Source organism: Pan troglodytes, chromosome 4 (genome assembly GCF_028858775.2).
Source record: "Pan troglodytes isolate AG18354 chromosome 4, NHGRI_mPanTro3-v2.0_pri, whole genome shotgun sequence".
Lineage (NCBI taxonomy): Eukaryota > Metazoa > Chordata > Mammalia > Primates > Hominidae > Pan > Pan troglodytes.
The window spans coordinates 121,912,635-121,935,744 of NC_072402.2; the positions used below are offsets into that span (position 1 = coordinate 121,912,635).

Here is a 23,110-nt window from a genome sequence, read left to right on the forward strand (position 1 = left end):
AGGTCACACAAATAGAAATTGTTGCTGTATGAGCCCTCCACATTAGACTGGACTCTTAATTTGTACATTATGTACCCCCTCCTCATCTCTAGATTATTGGGGTTCAGGTGAAAAGAGATCACATTCATGGGAAGTCCTCCCCACCACCTCTTCCCATGTCAAAGTCTTTCTGTCTACCTCAAATACTGCTACTTCCCTGAAGCCACCCTGCCTTCACTCTATCAGAATTATTTTCTTGAAGCCTCTGCTTTGTTCCTTATAGACTTTGCAACTCTTTCATAGCACATACACATTTCATGATGAAGTTATTGCCTGTCTGTCCCCCTTAATTAAACTGAAAGACAAAGTCCATGACTGATTATCTTTGTATCTTCCACAGCACAAAGCACATTACCTTGCACAGAATTGGCATTTGATATTATTTAGTTGACTGAATTTAAAGAAGTCATAAAAATGATCATGGAATTTTCAGAGTAAATACATTTAGCCAGATAAAATAAGGTGTATTTAGTCTGCTTTTAAAAAGTCATAGAAATAGTTCCCAAAGAGGATGTTAGAGTTACCCAGTTTCAGCCAGGATTTACCTAGATCAGAAGCCCAGATCTGCACAATGTCGTCAGTATATTTAAATGTATTTGAAAAGCATGATTCAAGATCATCATCCTTTCCATCCTGAGAGTTCAAAATATAGTACTTTATATTTATATGTAGCGGCCACACATCTTTTTACAATCACTGTGGTTTTTTGCCCTTCTTTCATTTTTACTTATAGCTAGAAAGTTTTTGATGAAATAACTTGAGTTAGATAAATAGTCTTAATTGATGTCTAATCTCCAAGTGATCATATCTATTCAAAAGTCTACTACTCTAGACATTTTAGTGGCAGAAATGCATAATTAAACATCTGTCCCTAAATAGATAATGCACAGTAAGTAAATAAAATAGAAATTAATGTAAGTATTTTTTAAACTTGGTAAAAAAATCCATTTATTTATGGAAACAATTGCATCATACCATTATTGTAATCAACTTTATAATGGTATGATCTTTTGATCCCTTCTCCCCAAATTAGATAATACATAGACTTAGTTATATTCAGATGTATTCATACAAAGATAGTGCAGTGTGTTTTTATTCTATAGCAACCTATGTCTTAAATGTATACATAAGTTTATAAAGTATACCTACCTTGTATGTAATCTACCTCTAGGGAAGTCATATTTTTTTTATTTTTCTCAAATGTAAAGATAAACTAGACAATTTAGAAGTCAGTAATGAGCAGTTAGTAATTTAGGAATGACTAACAGTATCTTCAGCTACAATTTTGGAATCTGAAAACTGCTAGGATCTAGGGAGCAATTTTATTGGCCATTAAAATGTTCTTAAGTTGTCATATAAAAATATAAAGTTTCTACTGATAAGCAGAGCTATTAGTGGTCAGCTTAATTTTAAACAAATTTAAATATATTAATTTTCCTACTAAATATTTAATTATGTATGCTGATGACAGCAAAGTAATTCTACAGACTAGAATTATGTTGGGGTAATCAAAGCCTCAGGAAAATGAAGGGATTTTGATTGTGGCTGGCTCTTTTAACTCGGAGTAGCTATTTATTTTTTTACGACATAAAAAGCCTGTTTTCTTGCTAGCTGGGCCACATGGGAAATTCAACAGTTTCAGTTCCAGTCAAGAAATATGTATTAGGCACCTTCTACAAGAGAAGTCAGTATAGCACAATGGTTAACAATATGGCCTCGGGACCTAACTGCCTGCTCAGACCCTTGCTTCACCCACTTGGTACCTGGTTGATTGCCAAAGTTACTTAACAACTCTGTGCCTCAGTTTCCTTATCTGTAAAATAGGGATGCTGGTCGTTACAGTACCCATATCATCAGACAAAGTAAGTTTAAAAAAAAGTGCATGAGCTTCTTTAAAAAGTTTTGATGTAAGAGTGCTTGATAAATGTCAGCTGTTGTAATGTGAAAGGCACTGTGTTTGGTGCTGGGCTTACAGGATAAATACAACACAATCTCCTTCCATAAAACAAGGCAATTCTGCAAACCTCAGGCAAATGGACATCAACTTGGTCTTCATAAAACCACCTGGGAGCACACTACAGGACCACTCTAAGAGGAAATGATGACTTTGTACTTCCAACTTATATATTTCCCTTATATCACAAGTTCCTAAAGAACTTAGTCTTGAGGAAAGAGCTAATTTGAATCTTAAGAAGAAATAACTTTCCTTCTGTTGGTGTTCAGCAGCACCCCAGAGAAAGACATTCCCCAGGAATTACTTTTCTGGTCTGTTACTGTTATAATTGGTTTCCAAGTGTTACCGATCCTTCTCACCAGAAAGTGGCTGGAAAACAATAATTCATTTCTAGTCCTTTCCCACTTGAGACAGAATTTGAGTTTATAAATTCAGCCTTAAAAGATCAATACACACTTCCAGGCCAGCATATCCTCTCATCTTAAAATGGGTTTTTTTTTTTTATGTATAAAAAGCCAGTGGCTTAACTGAGTAGACACTATCGTTTTTACAGGGCTAATTGCATTTGGATAGGGCCCTGGGGGAGGGGAGTGGTGGGCTACGGTAGGCACAGGTAGATGGGGGGTATCTGGCATTCTTTGGGAATTGTTGACATTTTGCTTTTTTCCTCTGTCACTCGATAACCCTTCTTCTAACAGTGGTAGACATTCCAAGGTAGCTGGCTTGAGCAAACAAAGAGAACTTACTGGCTCACATTACAAAAAAAAAAAAAAATTCTGGATAAACTGCATTCAGGAGCAGCTGGACCAGACAGAACTCAGTAAATATCAAGGCTCCATGTCTGCACACGACGGGTATGATGTCCCCTAACAGCCCCAGAGTCCCATCCTGCTGGCTTTGTAACGCCTGCAGAAAGACAAAATATGCAACTTCTACCCATACCATCTCCCTTCTCTTGGACCATGTGCCCAGCCTTGGACTAATCTTTGTTTCCAGGCAGGTAGGGTACAAGTAAGTCATCTGCCCACCCTTAGAGCAGCACTATTGTGAACTAGATAAGAACAGAAGTCTGGAGACACAATACCCAGGTTTGGATCTCACTTTCACCACTTAACTAGCTGCGTGACATTAGGCAAATCATTTAGCCAAACTGTGCCAAACGGATTAAACTGAGTTTATACATGTAAGGCATTAAGACTAGCACCTGACACCTAATAACCACCGTGCTGACAACTATGATGAAGAGCAGAATGATGGTAGTGGGGATAAGGAGGAAGAAGATGCAGAAAAGGAGAAATCAGGGACTGGTAGCCCCACCAGAAGTACATGGACTAAAGGAAGGACGATCTTGAAAGGAACTCGGGTTCATGGCAGAAAACAAGAACAATGAAAACTAGCAATAACTAGCAGATATTTGTTTGTAGCCCCTACACCAACCTGTTATGCCCTGCTTTGTTCCCTAATAGAAGTCCACGTAGTTTGGGTGCTAGAAATATAAAACCTGGACTGTGATAAGTAAATCTCTGTGGATATCCTTGGTGTTATAAATGTGCTGCTTCTCTGCTTTTAAAAATAAAGCATTTGGGCCAGGCATGGTGGCTCACACCTGTAATCCCAGCATTTTGGGAGGCCAAGGCGAGCGGATCACATGAGGCCAGGAAATGGAGACTAGCCTGGCCAACATGGTGAAACCTCATCTCTACTAAAAATACAAAAATTAGCCACGAGTGGTGGCATGAGCCTGTAATCCCAGCTACTTGGGTGACTGAGCTAAGATCGCACCACTGCACTTCACCCTGGGTTACAGAGTGAGACTCTGTCTCTAAAAAATAAAATAAAATAAGTAAAATAAAATAAAACAAAACAAAATAAAATAACATCTTGACCTAGTAAAGGCATTGTTTAGGACTTCTCCAAATAACTTCCCATTTGTAAATCTCGTCAATTTGTACATGACTAAAGGAATGATACGCATGATTGTGTTGCAGGATGGAAAAAACCTACCTCAGACATATCTTTAAAAAAAAAATAATGTCAATCCCCCCAAACTTCTTTCCTATAGGAAATGAACTGCACGTCAGCTGTGCAGGCAGGGAGAAAGGAGGTGGAAGAGGCAAGGGAGCAAGAAAGGAAGGAGGGAAGCAAAATAAACCCACTCCTGTGTAGAGCGTTGGAAATGTGGCACTAACAAAGACTTCCTGTTCCACATAGAATCAGCGCTGGCAGAGGCGGCGTGCAGGGCTGTGGGTGTACTCAGCTGTGCAGAGCTGATTATAGAAGATGAAAGGGCTTGGCAATTTATTTCATCTCACACTGAAGCACTGCTGACAACTGAAAGTGAGGACAGAAGGATTCATTTGTTCAACGTCTGTTTTAAAAAACAGACTTCAAATGATACCACAGAGAAAAAGGAGGAAACGCTGCAGTGTAATAAAATGTCTATTTTTAAAAAACACACTAGCTGCAGCATTTTTATTTCATAGGTGGGTTTGAAGGCAAAGGGGTTGGCTTTTTTGTGGTTGTTATCAATTCCAGGGAATGTAACATGCACGCAGGATCAATTACTAATCAAATAGACCACGTTCACCTAATCTGACCAAAGCTCTCGTGTACATTCATCCTTGAGTCCAAAGATGAGTCACAGTGAGGAAAACCTAACCCTGCAGTGTTTAAATACTTCCTATGCAGGATCTTTATACTAAAACTGAATAAATGTACGATACATGATTGAGCATCTATTTTAAATTTTATAATCCTGGTCAACTTAATTTTTAGTTCACAAATTCAGACTTTCTTCATTTATCTATATGATTGCATTTGCTTGAATTTTTGGAAGAAAATGTTATATTTCCTTTTAAATAAAATGTGTTATGACTTCTCATCAGCATATTTAATGTTTGAGAATGAGGAATATTTTTTAGTTCAAAGACTCATATAAATTATTGTGAAATCTAATCTACCTAGCAAAGTGGTCTTATCCCAAAAGATTTATAGAGATGGGTAATATCCCATACTGGTAGCACATTAGTTATTTATGATTAATATACAAATACAAATGTTAATGAAAAAGATTTTAAAAAATTCTGCCTATAATCATTAAAATTAAACTATCAGTAACATGAGCATATTAGCCTTAAGCAATTTCTTAAGCAATTCAGGCAAATGATTGATTCCTTTCTTTGTAATTTATATCAGAAATTTAGTCATATTTACTATTTTAAATATAGGTTTTCTTTGGAGGAACTCACCATAGCAATAGAAATGGAAAAGATTACAGCTAAAATACATTATCTAGCTCCCCTAGGCCTCTAGAAACCATTAAATTTAAGAGTTCATTTTCTAGCAATATTTTTGGAGCACCTGCTGTGTGTCAGGCACTGTTTTAGGTACTAGGAATAACAGCATTTACCAGGAGCTTCTGTTACCAAGCCCACTGTGTGAGGCTGGCAGGTTTACCCTGTCTCACTCCAGGAACAACATCCACATAGACAACAATGTGAGGGGTCTGCCTGGAGTTGGGCAATGCACAGCCCTGCTTATGGTCTAACAGAAAATGTAGAAGTAAACTAACAGGAAATTAGATAAGAGTAAGAATTCAATGTAGAAAATAAAAACCCACAGGTAGCACTATAAAGGATAAGAAGAGGGGCCACATCATAAGAGATTTTAAGAACGGTCTTGCTAAGAAGTAGTATTTAAGGTGAGATTGGAATGATAAGGAAGATCTAGCTTTGTGAAGATCTGAGGAAGAACATTCTAAAGATGAAAACACAAGATGAGCCTGGCAGCCTCTGGGATCAGAGAGAAGACCTGAGCAACTGGAGTGCTGAGCCCAGGGGGAGCAGGGTGGGCCAAAGAAGGTCACAGGTAAGAGAGGGGCCACTCTTCAGAGGGGCTGACAAGCCAAGGAGTTTGACATCTTTCTAAGGACAAAAGGAAGCTCCTGGAGAGTCCCTTCCAATAAGGAGAATGATGTTGGAGTCTCATGTAGCACAAAAGCAGCCCAGCATGGGTGCTCCTGTTTTGTCCTGGATGATTCAGAGCCTCAGATGATGGGATCTGAAGATGAGAAGAGCAAGTAGGGAGATAAACTATAATTGAATGATGATTATTTCATTGAGGTTCTAATTGAAAAATTACAATCCAAACCATACAGAAGCAAACCCAAACCAGTAATACTACATTTGTTTGTCTGAATAATTATTTTTCAAAGACACTCAGACACCAAATTGTACATTTTTGCTGTGCTATAATGAATGGTACTGAAACAAAATGGAAGACTGAACATACTGTGAAAAGAATGTTACAAGTGGTGGTTCATGTGCCAGTGGGCTCTGACCCCAGCGCCCTCTAGTTAGGTTATATAGAGGTAAATATTAAGTGTAATATTGAATATTCAATAATGCTTCAGTATTGAGTATGGCTTAATTATACATAGCTTCATATTGCATTGTGTATACCAAAACACACCAAAAAATGTAACCACTTTTCTATATAAGCTCCCATTTATAATGTAATGTAGCTTATGTGTTTCATTATGTTATGAAAATACCAAAGATATTTAGAAGTGGAAAAGCATATAAATCAGAAATGTTATAGGTAGTCAATAAATGTTTGAACAAATAAGTTAATACCTAGACTTTAATCATTTGTCATTCAATAAAAATGTTATTTTATTGAAATTATTTGAGCTATAAGTTCATGTGAATAATTTTTCTTGGTTTTTATGATAAAATTTAATTCTATCTAGTATGTAGGGTACATATTATATTTTATTGATAGAGGAAAAATTATATATACAAATGAAACATTATCATTAACAACTCCATTACTCCATTTTAATACATGATATATTGGGCAATATCATAGGTGTACTCAGTTTGGGGCATAGATTTTACTTTTATAAAGATAACTTGGAGGCAGTAATGATTGATTTAGTTGGAATGTTTTGAGAAAGCTTGTCCTACAGTAAACTTTTCATAAATTTGCCCTCACAAAAGAGTTAAATAATAGGGAAATGCTTTAAAGTTATGTCAAAGATGGTACTCAGAGTAACCAGATATATGAAAAATAAATCACTGACTCAAGCACATGAAAATATCAACAAGTATTTTGGCAATTAGGTGAACTAAAACCACATCTGGTGATTTTTTTTCATACCCTGCCTTTTCTTTTATTTTTATCAAGGTATAAATTATTCACAGTGAAAAGCACACATCTTAAGTTTACAGTTCAGTGGGTTGCAACAAATGTGTGCACCCATATAAGAAGCACCCATACCAAAGAAATTTCCTTCATGGCTCTTTACAATCAATTTCCTCACCCCTCCTGCAGAGGTAATCACTTTCCGGATTTCTATCACCATAGCTTCGTTTTATCTGTTCTAGTAATTGGCTATAAGCAATTAGATTACTTAACAATAAAAAGAAATGAACTATTAATAGGCACAACAACATCGATGAACCTTATGATGAGTGAAAGCAATCAAGCAAAAAAGAAGTACCTACCATATTATTCAATTTACATACAATTCTAGAAAATGAAATTTTCTAGAAATGAAAACAAAATTCTAGAAATGAAAACAAATCTTCAGTGATGGAACTCAGATGGCTAGGTGTCTGGAGACCAGGAAGATCCGAGAGAGAAATTATAAATGGGCATAAGAAAAAGTGGGGGGCTTATTGATAAGTCAAAGTGTATCAAATTGTACATTTCATATGTAGTTGATTTTGTCAATTATATCTCAGTAAAGCTGTTTAAAAATTGTAACTCCCAATGGCAAATCAGTTTGCTGGATAAGAAAAGATCACATTGCAAGTCATACTAAGCTTTTATCTTCAATAAGTAATTAAGCTTATTAAGATTTTTTCAATTTGGAAAACATTTGAGCATGCTTTCTTCAAATATTTTTGCTAATGCCAATTCTTTTCTCTCCCTTTTCTGCAATTCCAGTTCCATGTATGTTCGATGTTTTGATATTGCCACACAATCAAAAGATAGATATGGTTATTTTTAATTTTTCCAATCTCTTTTTTCACTCTGTGCTTTGGTTGGTTTGTTTCTGTTGACTTATCTGCAAGTACAGTTATTTTTTTTTCTGACTGTCCAATCTGTTGTTATAACCTCCAGTAAATTTTCCATCTTCTCAAATTTCTATTTGAATTTTTATAGTTCTCATTTCTCTACTGTGAACCGCTATTTGTTCATATATTATATCCATCTTTACCTTAAATCTTTGAAAATATTTATAATATAGTATTAAGATTCTTTTGGTTCCCAGAAATCTCTAAACATTTTTTCAGCACAAGTTATAAAACAATTGTGAATGCATGTTATTTTAGTCTGAGTAAATAGCTCTTTTATTTAATGTTTTATGTAATTTTGATATACTCCTCACAGCACAAACACTGAGCTCTTTAAACACAAACCCTTCCTACACAGGTTTATACAATATTTTGGACATATGAGATGTACACTGGATCTACCATTAAGAGTTCTGTTAGAACCACCATCACTGGAAGAAGGAATTTATTGATCTACTAAACTTTTCAACGGTTTCAATCTCATATTCAGTTACATATGTTACTAGTTGACCCATTAAAATAAGATGGCAAAAAAAACAACTCAACCTTTGGAATAGTTTTTTTTTTCTCTTTAACAAGTTGTATATATTGTCTTCTGTCATAAATAAAACAAACAAATAAATATGATTGAGTAATGTCTTATTCCATATTTGTTTTAAACTGATACTTCACTCTAAATTTTTATTGAGCTATAATTCACATAAAATAAAATACACATATCTTAAGTGTTTTGCTTAATGATTTTATAATTATATATCTCCACCTAACAACCACCCAAATAAGATATAGAACATTTTCATCAACCTAAAAATTTTCCTCATGCCCCTTTTCCAGTTAGTTTACCTTCTCCCAAAGGTAAGAAGTTTCTGATTTCTATTGGCATGGAATAGATTTACCTATTATTGGAACACATGTAAAATGAAATCATACCCAGGTATTCTTTAGCATCTAGCTTCCTTCAAACAAATAATATTTTTGAGGTTTGTCCATATTGTTGAGTAAGTCAAGACTTTTATTCTTTTTTATTGTTAAGTAGTATTCAATTGTACAAATACATAACACTTTTTTATCAATTTTCTGATTGTTAGACCTTTGTATTGTCTTTAAATTTTGCTATCATGAATAAAGTCTCATATACATCTTTCTATGGACATATTTTTTTCTCTCAGCTGAATACCTAGAAATGGCATTCCTTTGTCATAAGATAGACACCAACTTTCTTACGCTTAGTACTTGTGTGATACATCTTTTCCCACTCTTATTTTATTTTAAGTTCTGGGATACATGTACAGGACGTGCAGGTTTGTTACATAAGTAAAAGTGTCCCATGATTGTTTGCTGCACCTATCAACCCATCACCTAGGTATTAAGACTTGCATGCATTAGCTGTTTATCCTGATGCTCTCCCTCTCCCCAGCCCCCTGACAGGCACCAGTGTGTGTTGTTCCCCTCCCTGTGTCCATGTGTTCTTGTTGTTCAGCTCCCATTTATAAGTGAGAACATACAGTGGTTTTCTGTTCCTGTGTTAGTTTGATGAGGATAATGACTTCTACCTCCATGCATGTCCCTACAAAGGACATGATCTCATTCCTTTTCGTGGCTGTGTAGTATTCCATGGTGTACCACATTTTCTTTGTCCAGTCTATCCTTGATGGGCATTTGGGTTGATTCCATGCCTTTGCTATTGTGAATAGTGCTGCAATGAACATATGTGTGCATGTATCTTTGTAGTAGAATTATTTATACTCCTTCAGGTATATGCCCAATAATTTTTTCCACTCTTTTAAATTTAACTTGTGTTTTTAGATGTTGTAGAATGTTTCTTATAAGCAACATGTAAATAGGTTTTGCTTTTTATTATCTTATAATTTCTTTCTTTCTAATGGAGTGCTTAATGCATTTACATTTAATGTAATTATGGCTTTGCTCAGTTCAGTTTAACACTGCTGTAGGCTCCTTTGAAAGCTCATTGAAAATCAACTGACAAAAGGCAGATTAATAGGAGAAAAGGCATTACAAAAATTAACATGTTCACATGTGCATGAGAGTCATACAAAATATTAAAACTAAAAGAAAGGGCTAGATTGATTTTGCTTTTATACTATCTTGAGGTTACAGGAAAAATAGGGGCTAGGAATATGGCAAGGAGAGAGAAAAAGAAAGGCATGGGGCAAAGATGATCTCGTTATGTAGATAAAACCTAACAGGTAGCAGCTTTCAGAAAGAATAGATGGGGAAGCCTCTGGTTAAGTTAATCTTTCCTAGGTCTGAATAAAGGGGAGCGCCTCAGAGAAAGCCTGGCTGTTTATTTCACTAAAGTAGATTTTTCTGTACAGATGCAAATCTCCCCACGAAAGGCAACTTTTCAGGGCTATTCTTGTTTGCAGGACCTCGGAATAGCCATCTCAAAATATGGCAAAGGAGTGTATCTTGGGGTGAAATATGATAGAGTTTTTTAAAATTCAATTTTATCTACTTCATTGACTTTTTAGCAATGCATTCATGTATCACTTAATAACAGGAACAAGTTCAAAGATACACATCATTAAATGATTTTATCCTTGCACAAACATCATAGAATTTACTTACATATACCTAGATGGTATAGAATACTACCCACCTAGGCTATATGATATAGCCTGTTGCTCCTAGGCTACAAATCTGTACAGCATGTTACTGTACTGAATATTGTAGGCAATTGGAACACAGTAGTGGTATTTCTGTATCTAAACATAGAAATGATACAGTAAAAATATGGTATTATAATCTTCTGGAACCATTGTTGTATATGCAGTCCGTTATGTAGCACATGGCTATAACTTTTTTATGTGTCTCTGTGTGTGTGTGTAGGTGGGTGTCTTTGTGTATGGTTTAGTGTTTACCCTAAAGATCACAATATGCATTCTTAACTTATCACAGCATCATTTCAAATAATACTACATTACTTAAAGAACAATCCAAGAACTATATAGCCTTATAATGTTATTTAACCTCCACTTCATTCTTTGTATTCTTGTGATATGTTTTAATTCAACATCTATTATAAGCCCCACAGTCCATTATAATTGTTTCGGCTTTAAACGGTTAATAGCATTTTAAAGAAACTTAGCAATCTGAAGGGTCTGGGAAGACCAAATTTAGATTTAAGGATGCTAAGGCAGCCAGGACCTGAGAGAGGCCAAGTTCCCAGGGATAATATTAAAAGAATTGAGCCCAACAGTCTGAGTCTTTTTTTCCCCTTGAGGCATTTGCTGATTTGTATGTACTGTAGGCTGAAAGGTAGAGAGCAGAGCAGAAATTAGCTGCTATGAGATTAAGAATCGAAACATGATTTTTGTCAGTTTTGTAATTCTGGGGAGATAAAAAATGGAATTAAAAGATCACCGAAAGAATGGGCTTCTAATAAAAACCTCGAGCCTTCAACTGAACTCCAGAAGAGCTACAGTCTAAGAGTGCGGTTAAACTGGAAATAGATCAGCTTTACAAAGACTGAAACATGGCATTGAATAAGCTCAGTCTCCGTTTGGATTAAAGTAATCCATGCCTGGGCTAATTGCCTCCCAGAAGCTAAGGAAATCCTCTCTAGAAAAAGGTAACATTTTCTAGAAACCGTAAATTTTGTACATGATTTCCATAATTTAAGTTAAACAAAAAATTACCAGGAATACAAGAAAAAAATGAGGAAAAAAAATAGGACCTGATGCACATGTGATTCAGGTATTGGTTTTAATACATAGACTTTGAAATACCCATGGTTAATATATTAAAGACAATAGATGATAAGATAGATAAATCAACCAGAAAATGGAAATTTATATCAAAAGAATAAAATGGAAATTCTAAAACTAGAAAATAGCATCTAAAATTAAAAAATACAATAGATGTCACTGATCATCCACCAGAATAGCTAAAATTAAAACTACTTATTACCATGACTGTGTTGTAAGTGACAGCGACAATGTGGAACAATCAAAACTCTTGCACATTGTTAGTAGGTATACGAAACAGCACAACAACCTAGGAAAAAGATATGACAGGTCCTTATAAAACTAAACATGTACCTTTCCCGTGATCCAGCGATTCTATGCCTAGGTATGTAACCAAGAGAATAAAAAACATATCATTGCCAAAAAAAAAAAAATTGTGCAAGTGTATTTGTAATAGCTTTGTTCATAGTAGCTCAAAACTAGAATCAGTTCAGTTATCCATCAACAGAATGGATTAAAACAAAACTGTGAAATAGTCATACAGTATAATACTACTCAGCAATAAAAGAGAATGAACTGTCCTTTTAGTTTGAATTGTGTCCTCCCAAGAAGATACTTTAAAGTTCTATCTCCAGCACCACAGAATGCGAGCTTGTTTAGAAATAGGGTGATTATAGGGGAAAATGAGGTTAAAATGAGGTCATGGGTCAGATGCGGTGGCTCACACCTGTAATCCCAGCACTTTGGGAGGCCAAGGCGGGTGGATCACCTGAAGTCAGGAGTTCAAGACCAGCCTGGGCAACATGGTGAAACCCCATCTCTACTAAAAATACAAAAATTAGCTGGGCACAGTGGTGCATGCCTATAATCCCAGCTACTTGGGAGACTGAGGCAGGAGAATTGCTTGAGCTCAGGAGGTGGAGTTTGCAGTGAGCTGAAATTGTGCCATTGCACTCCAGCCTGGGCAACAAAGCGAGACTCTATCTCAAAAAAAAAAAAAAAAAAAAAAGAGGTCATTAGGATGGGTCCTAATCTATATGATTGATAATCTTATAAAATGGGGAAATTTGGGCACAGAGATAAACATACGGAGGAAAGATGATGTAAATACACAAGGAGAAGACAGTCATGTGGCTGAAGTAATGCATCTACAGGCCAAGGAATGGCAAGGGTGGCTGGCAAACACCAGAATCTAGACGAGTCAAGGAAGGACTCTGTTCTAGAACTGTAAGAGAGAGCATGACCTTGCCAATACCTTGATTTCAGACTTCTAGCCTCCAGAAGTAGCAAACTTCTATTGTTTTAAGCCATCCAGTTTTTGATACTTAATTTACAGCCATCCTATGAAACTAATATAATTATTTATGCATTTAACAGCACAAATGAATTTCAAAAGTGTTATGTTGAGTAAAAAATTCTTACATAAAATAATACACTTTATAGGAAGTCTAGAACAGGCAAAACTCATCTATGGTGAAAAAAAAAACATTCAGACCAGTGCTTGCTCATTGGTGTAGACACTGGGATTGACTGGAAAAGAGGATGAGAAAACTTTCTGGATGATGATAAAAATCTCCTATATCTTATGGGTTCTATGTCTTATAAGTTGAATTGTATCCCCCCAAAAATATGTGTTTATACAAGTGATTGCATTTATCAACACTCAGGAAATAAAGGTTTAAGATTTATGCAATTCATTGTGGATAAATTCTACCTCAAAAGAAATAAAATCTGTAAACAAATACAGAATTCTAATTAATGATATGCATTCTAAAGTATTTAAGGAAAGTGCACTGATATCTGCAATTTAATTGGAAATACATCGAAAAGTAAGATGATTGTTAAATTGACAGAGAGATAAGATAACATTAAGTATAATATAATATTAATGGTAGAATCTATTTGGTAGATAGATATATGGGTACTTAATATAAAATTTTTTCAACAGTTCTGTGTTTGACTGTTTTCATCATAGAATGTTGCACAATAAAAGAGGGTAGCATAGGAATTTATCAGCAAATTATATATAGCTGAAGAGAGGTTTAGTCAGACTAATACATACAGTAAAAAAGCGAATAAAAATATGGAAAGAGGCATAAGTGGGACTAGACTCAGTGATAAAGTCTAGCATAGGTATAATTGGAGTTCTAGAGTAGAAAGAGAAAGAGAATGGACTAAATCCTGTTTTAAAAAAGATAATAGCTGAGAATTTTTCAGAGCAGATGACAGACTTCAAGCTACATGTTGACTTAACACAATGAAATGCCAGCAGGATAAATATGAAGAAAAACACAACTAGGTACATCTAGTTGAACTATTGAAAGACAAGAATTCAGAGAAGCAACAATAAGACTGAGAGCTGACTTCTCAATAGAAATGATGGAAGCCAGAAGTCAATGGAATGACATTTTAAATATGAGGCACATGGATAGAGCTAGCAATTATTAGGCTCCTCCTATTGCGTACTAGGCTCTAGGCCAAACTCTTTACAAACATTATCTCATTTAGTCCTCACACTCTCCCAAAGAGATCAAATTAATATCTCCATTTTAATGAAAGGAAATTGAGCCTTGAAAAAGTTAATGATTTACATAAATTCAGACAGCTAACCAGTGGTAAAGATTGAAACTTCACTGTGACAGGCTCCAACATATTTACCCAATATATTATGAAGCTTCCTGTCTGCTTTCATATCTATCCCTATGGGTCTGCTTAGGCTCTGTGTCCACGCACTTCCTGGTTTGGCAATCTCATTGCCAAGTCTTGTAGTAGTTACGACAATATGCCAGAGTTAATAATGCAAAGGAGAAAGAGAGAGAAAAATAAATGTGGTGGAATGCTAGTATCTAATATTGGATAACAAGGATACAGATCACATTATTGTATGGTACCATAGACTGTGGAGAGAATACCCTTAATTGGCATCTTTTCTTTGAGTGCAATATATCTAATCTCCATTTTGACCCTATAGTAAATGAATGAAATGCTACCTGTGTGTTGTTAGCACCATATTGTGAAGTGTATATTATTATAGAAAATTGACAAGCTGATGAGCTGTCCTTTAGCTAAGAGAATATCCTATTTTTAATTTATATTATTTCATAAGGAAATGTGCTGATGACAGCTTATTTCAGTGGCAACTGCCGATGCATAACCTTTTTGCTAGACAACATTATATCAGTATGACAATATTTTTTAAATTATACTAAATACTAGGAATGTGTTTTCAAGAATATTTGAGAAATGAGTATATAAGATTATAAATGAGTATACAAAAATATTTCTTAATATATTAGCACATATAGGAGATTTTATTGGGGAAATGCATCTTTTATAATGAGGTAATCTTTATGTTCAATAATATTTTGTTTTTATGTATTTTTTCTTTAAGCCTATAATAAGATGTAAGAATATCTCTTCAGAATACATTTATATGTGTAGATGAATACACAAATGTGTGTATGTATATATTGATATGCATATAGACAAAAAATTCCAAAGTTAGAACTTAAATATGTATACATACACATATGTAATTATATGTCTAATTTTATATAGAAAATATATATAATTTAAATTAAATATAATTATATATGTGTGTATATATACACATATCAAAATACTTGTGTGTATTTGTGTGTGTATATATATATATATAGTTGTGTGTATATACACATACACACACAAGAATTTTGATATAGCCTGAATTTTTCTAGGAGTCACTAATCTATGGTTCAAATAAAGTTATTTATTAATAGTGCTCAAATTTCGCCATTCCATTGCTCATATACTAATGAAGCCACCTCAAAATCTAAGCCAGCTGGTTCTAGGAGAATGAGTGGGAATGGAGTTTGGGGAGCTCATAAAGAGTATTGTGTTCTCTGTTCTCCCACTCATTGACACTTCCATGAAGTTCACCGGGGATCCCATATCACCAACTCACAGCCAACCTGACCACAGGAAGAGTGATATATTCATTCAGGTGCCATCCACTGGACACTCCCAAAGTGCTCACCATCCAAGGAGCCTGAGCACTGCTGCGCTCCACTTTTTTGTCCACAAAGCAGGTGTATTAGTCTGTTCTCACACTGCTCTAAAAACACTACCTGAGACTTGGTAATTTATAAAGAAAAGAGATTGAATTGACTCACAGTTTTGCATGTCTGGGGAGGCCTCAGGAAACTTAAAATCATGGTGGAAGGCAAAGGGGAAGCAGGCACCTTCTTCACAAGGTAGCAGGAGAGAGAGCACAGGGGAAACTGCCCAGCCCACAAAGCCATTTTTCCCTCCTAGGCCTCCAGGCCTGTGATAGGAGGAGCTGCTGTGAAGGTCTCTGAAATGCCCTGGAGACATTTCCCCCATCGTCTTGACTACTAAGATTCAGCTCCTCCTTGTGCAAATTTCTGCAGCCGGCTTGAATTCCTCCCCAAAATATGGGTTTTGCTTTTTTACCATATGGCCACCCTACAAAATTTCCAAATCTTTATGCTCAGCTTTCCTTTTAAATATAAGTTCCAATTTCAAACCATCTCTTTGTGAATGCATATAACTGAATACTTTCAGAATAAGCCAAGTCACGTCTTAGACACTTTCCCCACACCTAGGTTTTAAGCTCCCTGAGTTCAGGGACTATGAGTAGTTTTCTGTTTCCTACAACTTCTGGTCCAGTGATTTAAATAAAGATGCTCAATAAATTTTGGCTAATCATGTATAATAGAAATCAAATTAAGATGCACAGAAGGTAAGAATCTTTTCAAAGTTTACATAAAATTATCTAAAAGTATATTATGTAGTTAAACATGAGGAATATAGAAATCAAAGAAAAATTTGATAACCTTTAAATATATACCACTCGACTATTTTTATGACTTCAGACACAATATTTCTGGGGCACAGAGTTATCCATTTTGGATAATATTTGGAAGTTGTTGGACAAAAAGGTAAAACTTAAAATTTTTTTCAAAACGTGTAAAAAATGAAAAAAGTGTTTTCTCTAAGGAAATCCATTTTACAAGTGAAAATTTCTTTGTCCAAGTTCTCCGTATCAGGAGTAATTTAATTTTCTTCATAATTTAGGCAGAAATAAGTAAGTTTTTCTTGGATTCAAACATCAGCAAGCAATACAAAGACATTATTAGTATGTTTTGTAATCTTCACCAAGACTGTGAAATAGAAACTAGCTGGAAAAAAAGTTGCTTTAGAAAGAGCAATGTAGGAACTATTCATATGGGGGATGAGGAGGCACATAAATGTAACATATAAAAATTTATCAAAGATAAAATAATAATTTAATGCCTATATCTTTGGAGACAACAAATACTTAAATAGGGATATATTCTTCCATTCAAAAAATACTTAGAAAGGTCTAGAAATAGTCTAGTGATAAATGAGATATATCTATACTTACAATGTAATATGCATCTCTCTAGAAATTTATTTGTTAACATGGAAACTTGTTCATCATATATTGTTAAAGTTTTAAAAAACAATTAAAAATAATACATTGTGTAATTGTATCTATGTAGAAAAATAAGAAATATATATGTATATATGTATATACATATATACATAATACATATATGTATTATGTATATATTATATACATATATACATAATACATATATGTATTATGTATATATTATATAATATATACATAATACATATATGTATTATGTATATATTATATACATATATAATATACATATATATTATATATAATACATATATATGTATATATGTATATGATTATATATTATATACATATATACATATATGTATATATTATATATAATATATACATACTACATATATGTATATATTATATACAAGATATCCATATATACATAATACATATATGTATATATTATATACTATATACATATATACATAATACATATATGTGTATAGATTATATACTATATACATATATACATAATACATATATGTATATAGTATATACTATATACATATATACATAATTAATATATGTATATAGTATATATTATATACCATATACATAATACATATATGTATATATTATATACTATATACCATATACATAATACATATATGTATATATATTATATATACATATATAGTATATATCCATATCTATAGTATATATTTATGGAGAGAGAGAGAGAGAATCTCTGAAGGAAAGTGTCTTGAATGCTGTAAGTGCCCCTTCTATATCACTTTTACTGGACCAGTGCACCCACACTCTGACTGCTGCTATGAGTTTTGCCTGCTGAGGCTCACCACTGCCACCTTTCTCTGAAGAATTGTCCTTGGCTAAAAAGGAACTGCCTTGCTCAGAGTTAGAATGCCCTGTCCCAGGAGGCATCTTGCCATCAATGACAGAGAGTACAAATGCCTGGCCTCATGCCTCAACTAACTCTGTAGTGCCAACTGTGCTCTGAATTTCCCATGAGACCAGAAGCATGAGACCTCAGCCAATTTCACAAGCTTTCACAGCTCCTTCCCCTGCCATATCCTATCACTTCTCCTGCCCCAAGAGCATTCCCTCAATTAATCATGTGTGTCTGATTCCCTGTTGTAGGTTGGGCTTCTAGGAAACCAGCCCTGAGACATACATAAAATGTTAAAAGTAGTTCTACAGGTACTGGAATTAGAGATCATTTTTAGGTTATTTTTCATGCTCTTCCTGATTAAACTATTTTTAGGATTTTATTTGGTAGAACCTCAAAATATAGAAAAAAAGAAAGTTCAAAGAAATTGAACATATTTTATTTTAATATAATAATATGTGTTCATTTAAATAAGACCAAATTTCTTCAGGATCCTTCAGGAAAGAATAAAGTAAGTATGTCTCCTCTTTGAATATTCCCAAATTATTAATAATAAATTATTTCCTGATGCCAGTTTTAGTCTTTCAATTCTAGGATTTTACATTAGATGAAATATAAATACTAATTGGAATATTATTGATCTTTTTCAACTTCCTCCTCATAGTAGCTTTAATAAGCATATTATTATACTAGATAACTTGAAAAAGCATCTCATTTTCTTTGATCTTTTTTCTGTTACTTATATCTAGATCACAAAATCACACAAGTCTTGGCAAAGAAAGTTTTGAAACTTTGTGGAAGTTTTTGGCATTATCTATGTCATACTTGAAAATCATTTGTTTTAGTCATATAATACACTTAGTATTTTTTCTGGACACTATGGTAGCCATGTTACCTGTTTTTACCTTAATCCTCACAGCAGCCCTTCAGCAATATTATTATTCATAATTGAGAATCAGAAACATTAGGTGCATTATACAAGGTCTCATATCTGAGGGTACCATATCCATCATACCACTTCTTCCTTTTGAAGGAAATCAGAATATTTCACCCCAAAATGTGTTTCTTTTGCATATTTGGAGACAGCTTTTCAGAAAAGCTGCATACACAAGAATAGCCCTGAAAAGCTGTCTTTTGTGGAAAAGATTTGCATCTGTAGAGGAAATCTACATTAGTGAAATGAAGTAAACAGCAGATGCAAATAGGCTTTTTCTAAGCACCTCCCCCCAGCTCTCATCCAGATTCAGGAAGGGTAACTCATAAGAACAGGAGATGAAAGTCTGACACTTTAAAAGGTCTGGCAGAAGAACTTTTACTACAGGTCATCATTTATCCCTCAAAGGCAATTCTGAGAGATTACTTGATTGGGCTTTATTTGCATAGGACAACCATTGTTCATAGTGAAGTTCTGCCCCTCACCTTTCCCTACACAACCTCCTCTAGAGCTCAGAGAAAGTTGGTCCTAGGCTATTGTTTATTTGGGCTTATTCATTTCCCCTGAAAATAATTTATTTCTATATCCCCACATCTCTTCTCTCCTCAATAGAAATGGTATTTAAGCATCAACCATCTGGCCCTTTTTTTTGAGTTTTTACATTTTGTATAATTCCTGTGCACATGTGTGTGAAATAAATGTATTATCCCTTTTTCTTGTTAACCTGTCTTTTGTTTTAAGGGTGTCAGTCATGACCCCTTATGATGGGGAAGAAAAGGATCAACCCCTTTCCATCCCTAAAGTTCTCTTACACAAAGTCACATGATCAGACTTACTACTTTCTCCTTCAGTGTATTTCAGTGTATTTCATTTTTTCCTATGTGTAATCACCAAAACGGACTACAAAGTTTTCCTAAATAAAGTGACAAGTTCTTATCTAAAATAATCAAAATTCAAATAACTTTTAGGGGAAAGCTTAATAAAGGATAACATTATTTTAAGGACATCCCTCAGAGCTCTAATGATAAATGAAATTATATTACATTTCTCAATAAAGAGGAAACTATGTTCTCCAAAGCACATAAAATTAGTTCCAAAATTAAAAATTCAGAAGTTAGACTTCAATGAATGCCATCAATTAATTTTTATAAAAGAACTAGAACCATTTTGAAAAAAAGTTCAATTGTCTTCTAAATGAAAAGTAGATAAATAACTTCATTTTATTGAGAAAAATTATTATGATCTGAGAGACAGACCTAGCAGGCTTTTTAGGCTTCAATTAAAAACATTAATTCTCCAGGGTAGTCCACCAAATCTTTAATCCACAAATGAGCAGAGCTCAAAGAGTATTTCACCTATAGAGCAAAGGAGCAGTAGTTGACAATGATGCTTCTTTATATTTGTGATTCCATTGCCTTCAGCAATAATGATTTAAAAAAAAATACTCTGACAATGATCAAATAAATATTTAAGTTCTTAAAGGCTCGAGGTACTATTTTGTAAATTGTACCCCGCAATTGAGAATCTGATGGAACCTTAAAACACTGAACACGTTTCCCATGTGATTTACACTTTCCCAAACTTCAGTTGCAATCTTCTAACCACTTGAAAAGTCTCCACCTGTTCAATTCTTCATACAATGAATTAAGAATGAAAAGAGCTGCTCTTTGTTACTATGTTGTTGGCACAGAAATTTATAAAGATGCTAAGATACTGTGTAGATTATTGATCCTCTATACCTGAGAATCTGACCAGTAATACAAAAAAGACACAGAATTTCAGCCCTTTCACAGTTATTTTTTCTTTTGCATTTTCATTTTCACTACTTTTCTTTGAACTACACATAGGAATGTAACAATAAGGAATTTTTGTATGCCTGGCTATCCTGTTCATGACTCTATTTTTTTTCATTACCAAAAAGCATTTTACAGTGTGCATTAAAATAATTTAAGGAACTAGAAACACCTTATGAATGCTACAGAACAATTTATGATAGAGCTAAAAGTGACCAACTCACTTGTTCCTATTTTCTCAATGGTTCAAATAGCCCAAATCCCAAACATATTCCAACCAAAACAAAATGGAAGAGCCATTTTCAGTGCAGTGTCACTCATTTTTTTTGCTTTTTTTTTTTTTTTAAGACATGGAAGCATTTGCCAAAATGGGATCTCTGTAATAACAAACCACAGGAAAAAAAAAAAAAAAGTAAAACATCTCTGCACAGTGATGGTATACTATTACATTTAGCCTACCCACACAAATTGGTCCCAGCAGTTTTCTCTTTAATTCAGGATTTATGGAAACATCTGAGATTATAAAATTAACCAAACAAAAACAGATGCTGTAATTGTGAGGGGCCCAATTCTTGGATGAATACCAGAGCTAAACATTAGTATATGGAGTGGAAGCATTTTAACTTAAGTTCTTATATATCAGTTTACAAGCTGATGTAAATATTCCACATGAAAATAACTATCTAAACAGCTTGGAGAAATAAAATTATGTTCACATAAGTGGCCCATTTTTCTCTCCTTCAAAAGGAAGGCAAGGCTATTAAAACGATAATTTCCTCAAGTTTTTAAATTAATAATATAAAATCTCCCACCTATATTTACAACTTCTAGGAAAGAGAGGGAGGAAGCATATCTTAGATACAACTCCCAAATTGTGCTTTTATATTACTCTGGGGCGATACATAATAACTCCATTGCCACGTAGTTTGCATATTTATTGCAGAAGACCCATTCTGAGCAGTATTTAGCATTCGGTCAGAAATAGCTCCAAATGAAAGGAAAAAGAACACCTTTGCCTTTGATGTAAGAGTAACTATTTAAAGGTAGTAGAAAATGTCTTTCCAGACTAGACTACCCCTAGACATTGTAAAAGCCCTGGAAATTATCCCTCGGAAAGAGAGCTATAAAAAAATGAAGTTTGCTGGTTGTGTTTCCATTTAAGGTCTGGGTGTGGTTGTAGCAACTGACTCCTTGTGGCTACGCCTTTGCAGAGACTGCTTTTAAAGTATAAATACAAAGGAAATTAGAGACTTAAAACCAGTCAAAAATGTGTTCTTTTTAGGAATGAAAGGCCTTTAAGTGATCTAAGATGCTTTTTCTGTAAAGCAGTAGGTTTCTTTGAATGCAAGAACACATGGCAAAGCCTATGGTTCTAAGACTGGGGAAAAGGACTTTGTAAACACACTCAGAAATGTCAGGATAATACCTCCAGGGGACTTCGGCCAAGATTTGTTTATTGGATTTCCACAATTGAACCAATCATGATTAAATTGCCTTGGGGCAAAAGTTCAAAGGGCTAACAATCAGAATGCATAGAAAGTAGAACAACTGGCGTATATTAAAATAAACAAGATGTCATGTAAAGAGATGTGTCTTTCAATTCTTTACAGTTCGGCTTGTAGAAGGTCATTAAACAAGGATTGGGCCAAACTGGGGAACAAAGAATCCCACAAACAAGAGCCATCCACAAAATCTAATTCCTTCTTGAGTTCTTTACAGATGAAATGTGGTAACTGTTAGCTAGAGCCCTCCAGCTGATTTATATTTCTATGAAGTTAAATAGGCAGTGTTTCCCACAGTCTATTCCAGAGAACATGAAATCCGTGGAATGCTAATAAACATTGGCAACCCCCTCTCTTTCCCTACCAAGCTGATTCATCCAGGAAACATGGATTTAAACCTGGTTACCAGGTTCTCTATTTTCCTAGAATCTAGGCTTTCAAAGCTTATTTGATCCCAGAAACCTCTTTTCTCAGTAGAATCTTGCAGGAATAGTGTTCATTAGAATACACTGGGAGAAACACAAACCTAAGTGGACTAGTGTACAAGTTTCATACTAGGCCCAAAGGTGAAGAAAGCTAGTGGTGGGTCCATGCTGGCCCCCAAGTCCCAGGCAGTGCATTTTTCCTCCACCTAAAGAGCCCAGACCCTCATGCTCTTCTCTGTCAAAGGTGGATCTGACTCAGCTTAAAATATGGTAATGTACGGGCAAAGGGAAATTTTCCCCTTCACCCTCTACACGTTTGCCTAAAAATCAGCTCACAAAAGGCAGACATATGGATAAAAGGGATA

General features: G+C 34.5%; 1 protein-coding gene and 1 long non-coding RNA gene across 2 annotated transcripts in view; both read right to left on the reverse strand.

The window, feature by feature from the left end:
* Positions 1–23,110, reverse strand: part of LOC134810102 (uncharacterized) — a 378,845-nt gene that overhangs the window by 24,343 nt on the left and 331,392 nt on the right. The gene's annotated exons all lie outside the window — the stretch shown is intronic.
* Positions 12,373–17,517, reverse strand: LOC129144174 (putative uncharacterized protein FLJ38264; the record flags this gene model as incomplete). The annotated part of the gene is made up of 3 exons (XM_063811021.1): positions 12,373–12,619; positions 15,301–15,327; positions 17,485–17,517. Coding segments are annotated over 3 exons (189 nt in total), but the record flags the coding sequence as incomplete, so codon positions are not given.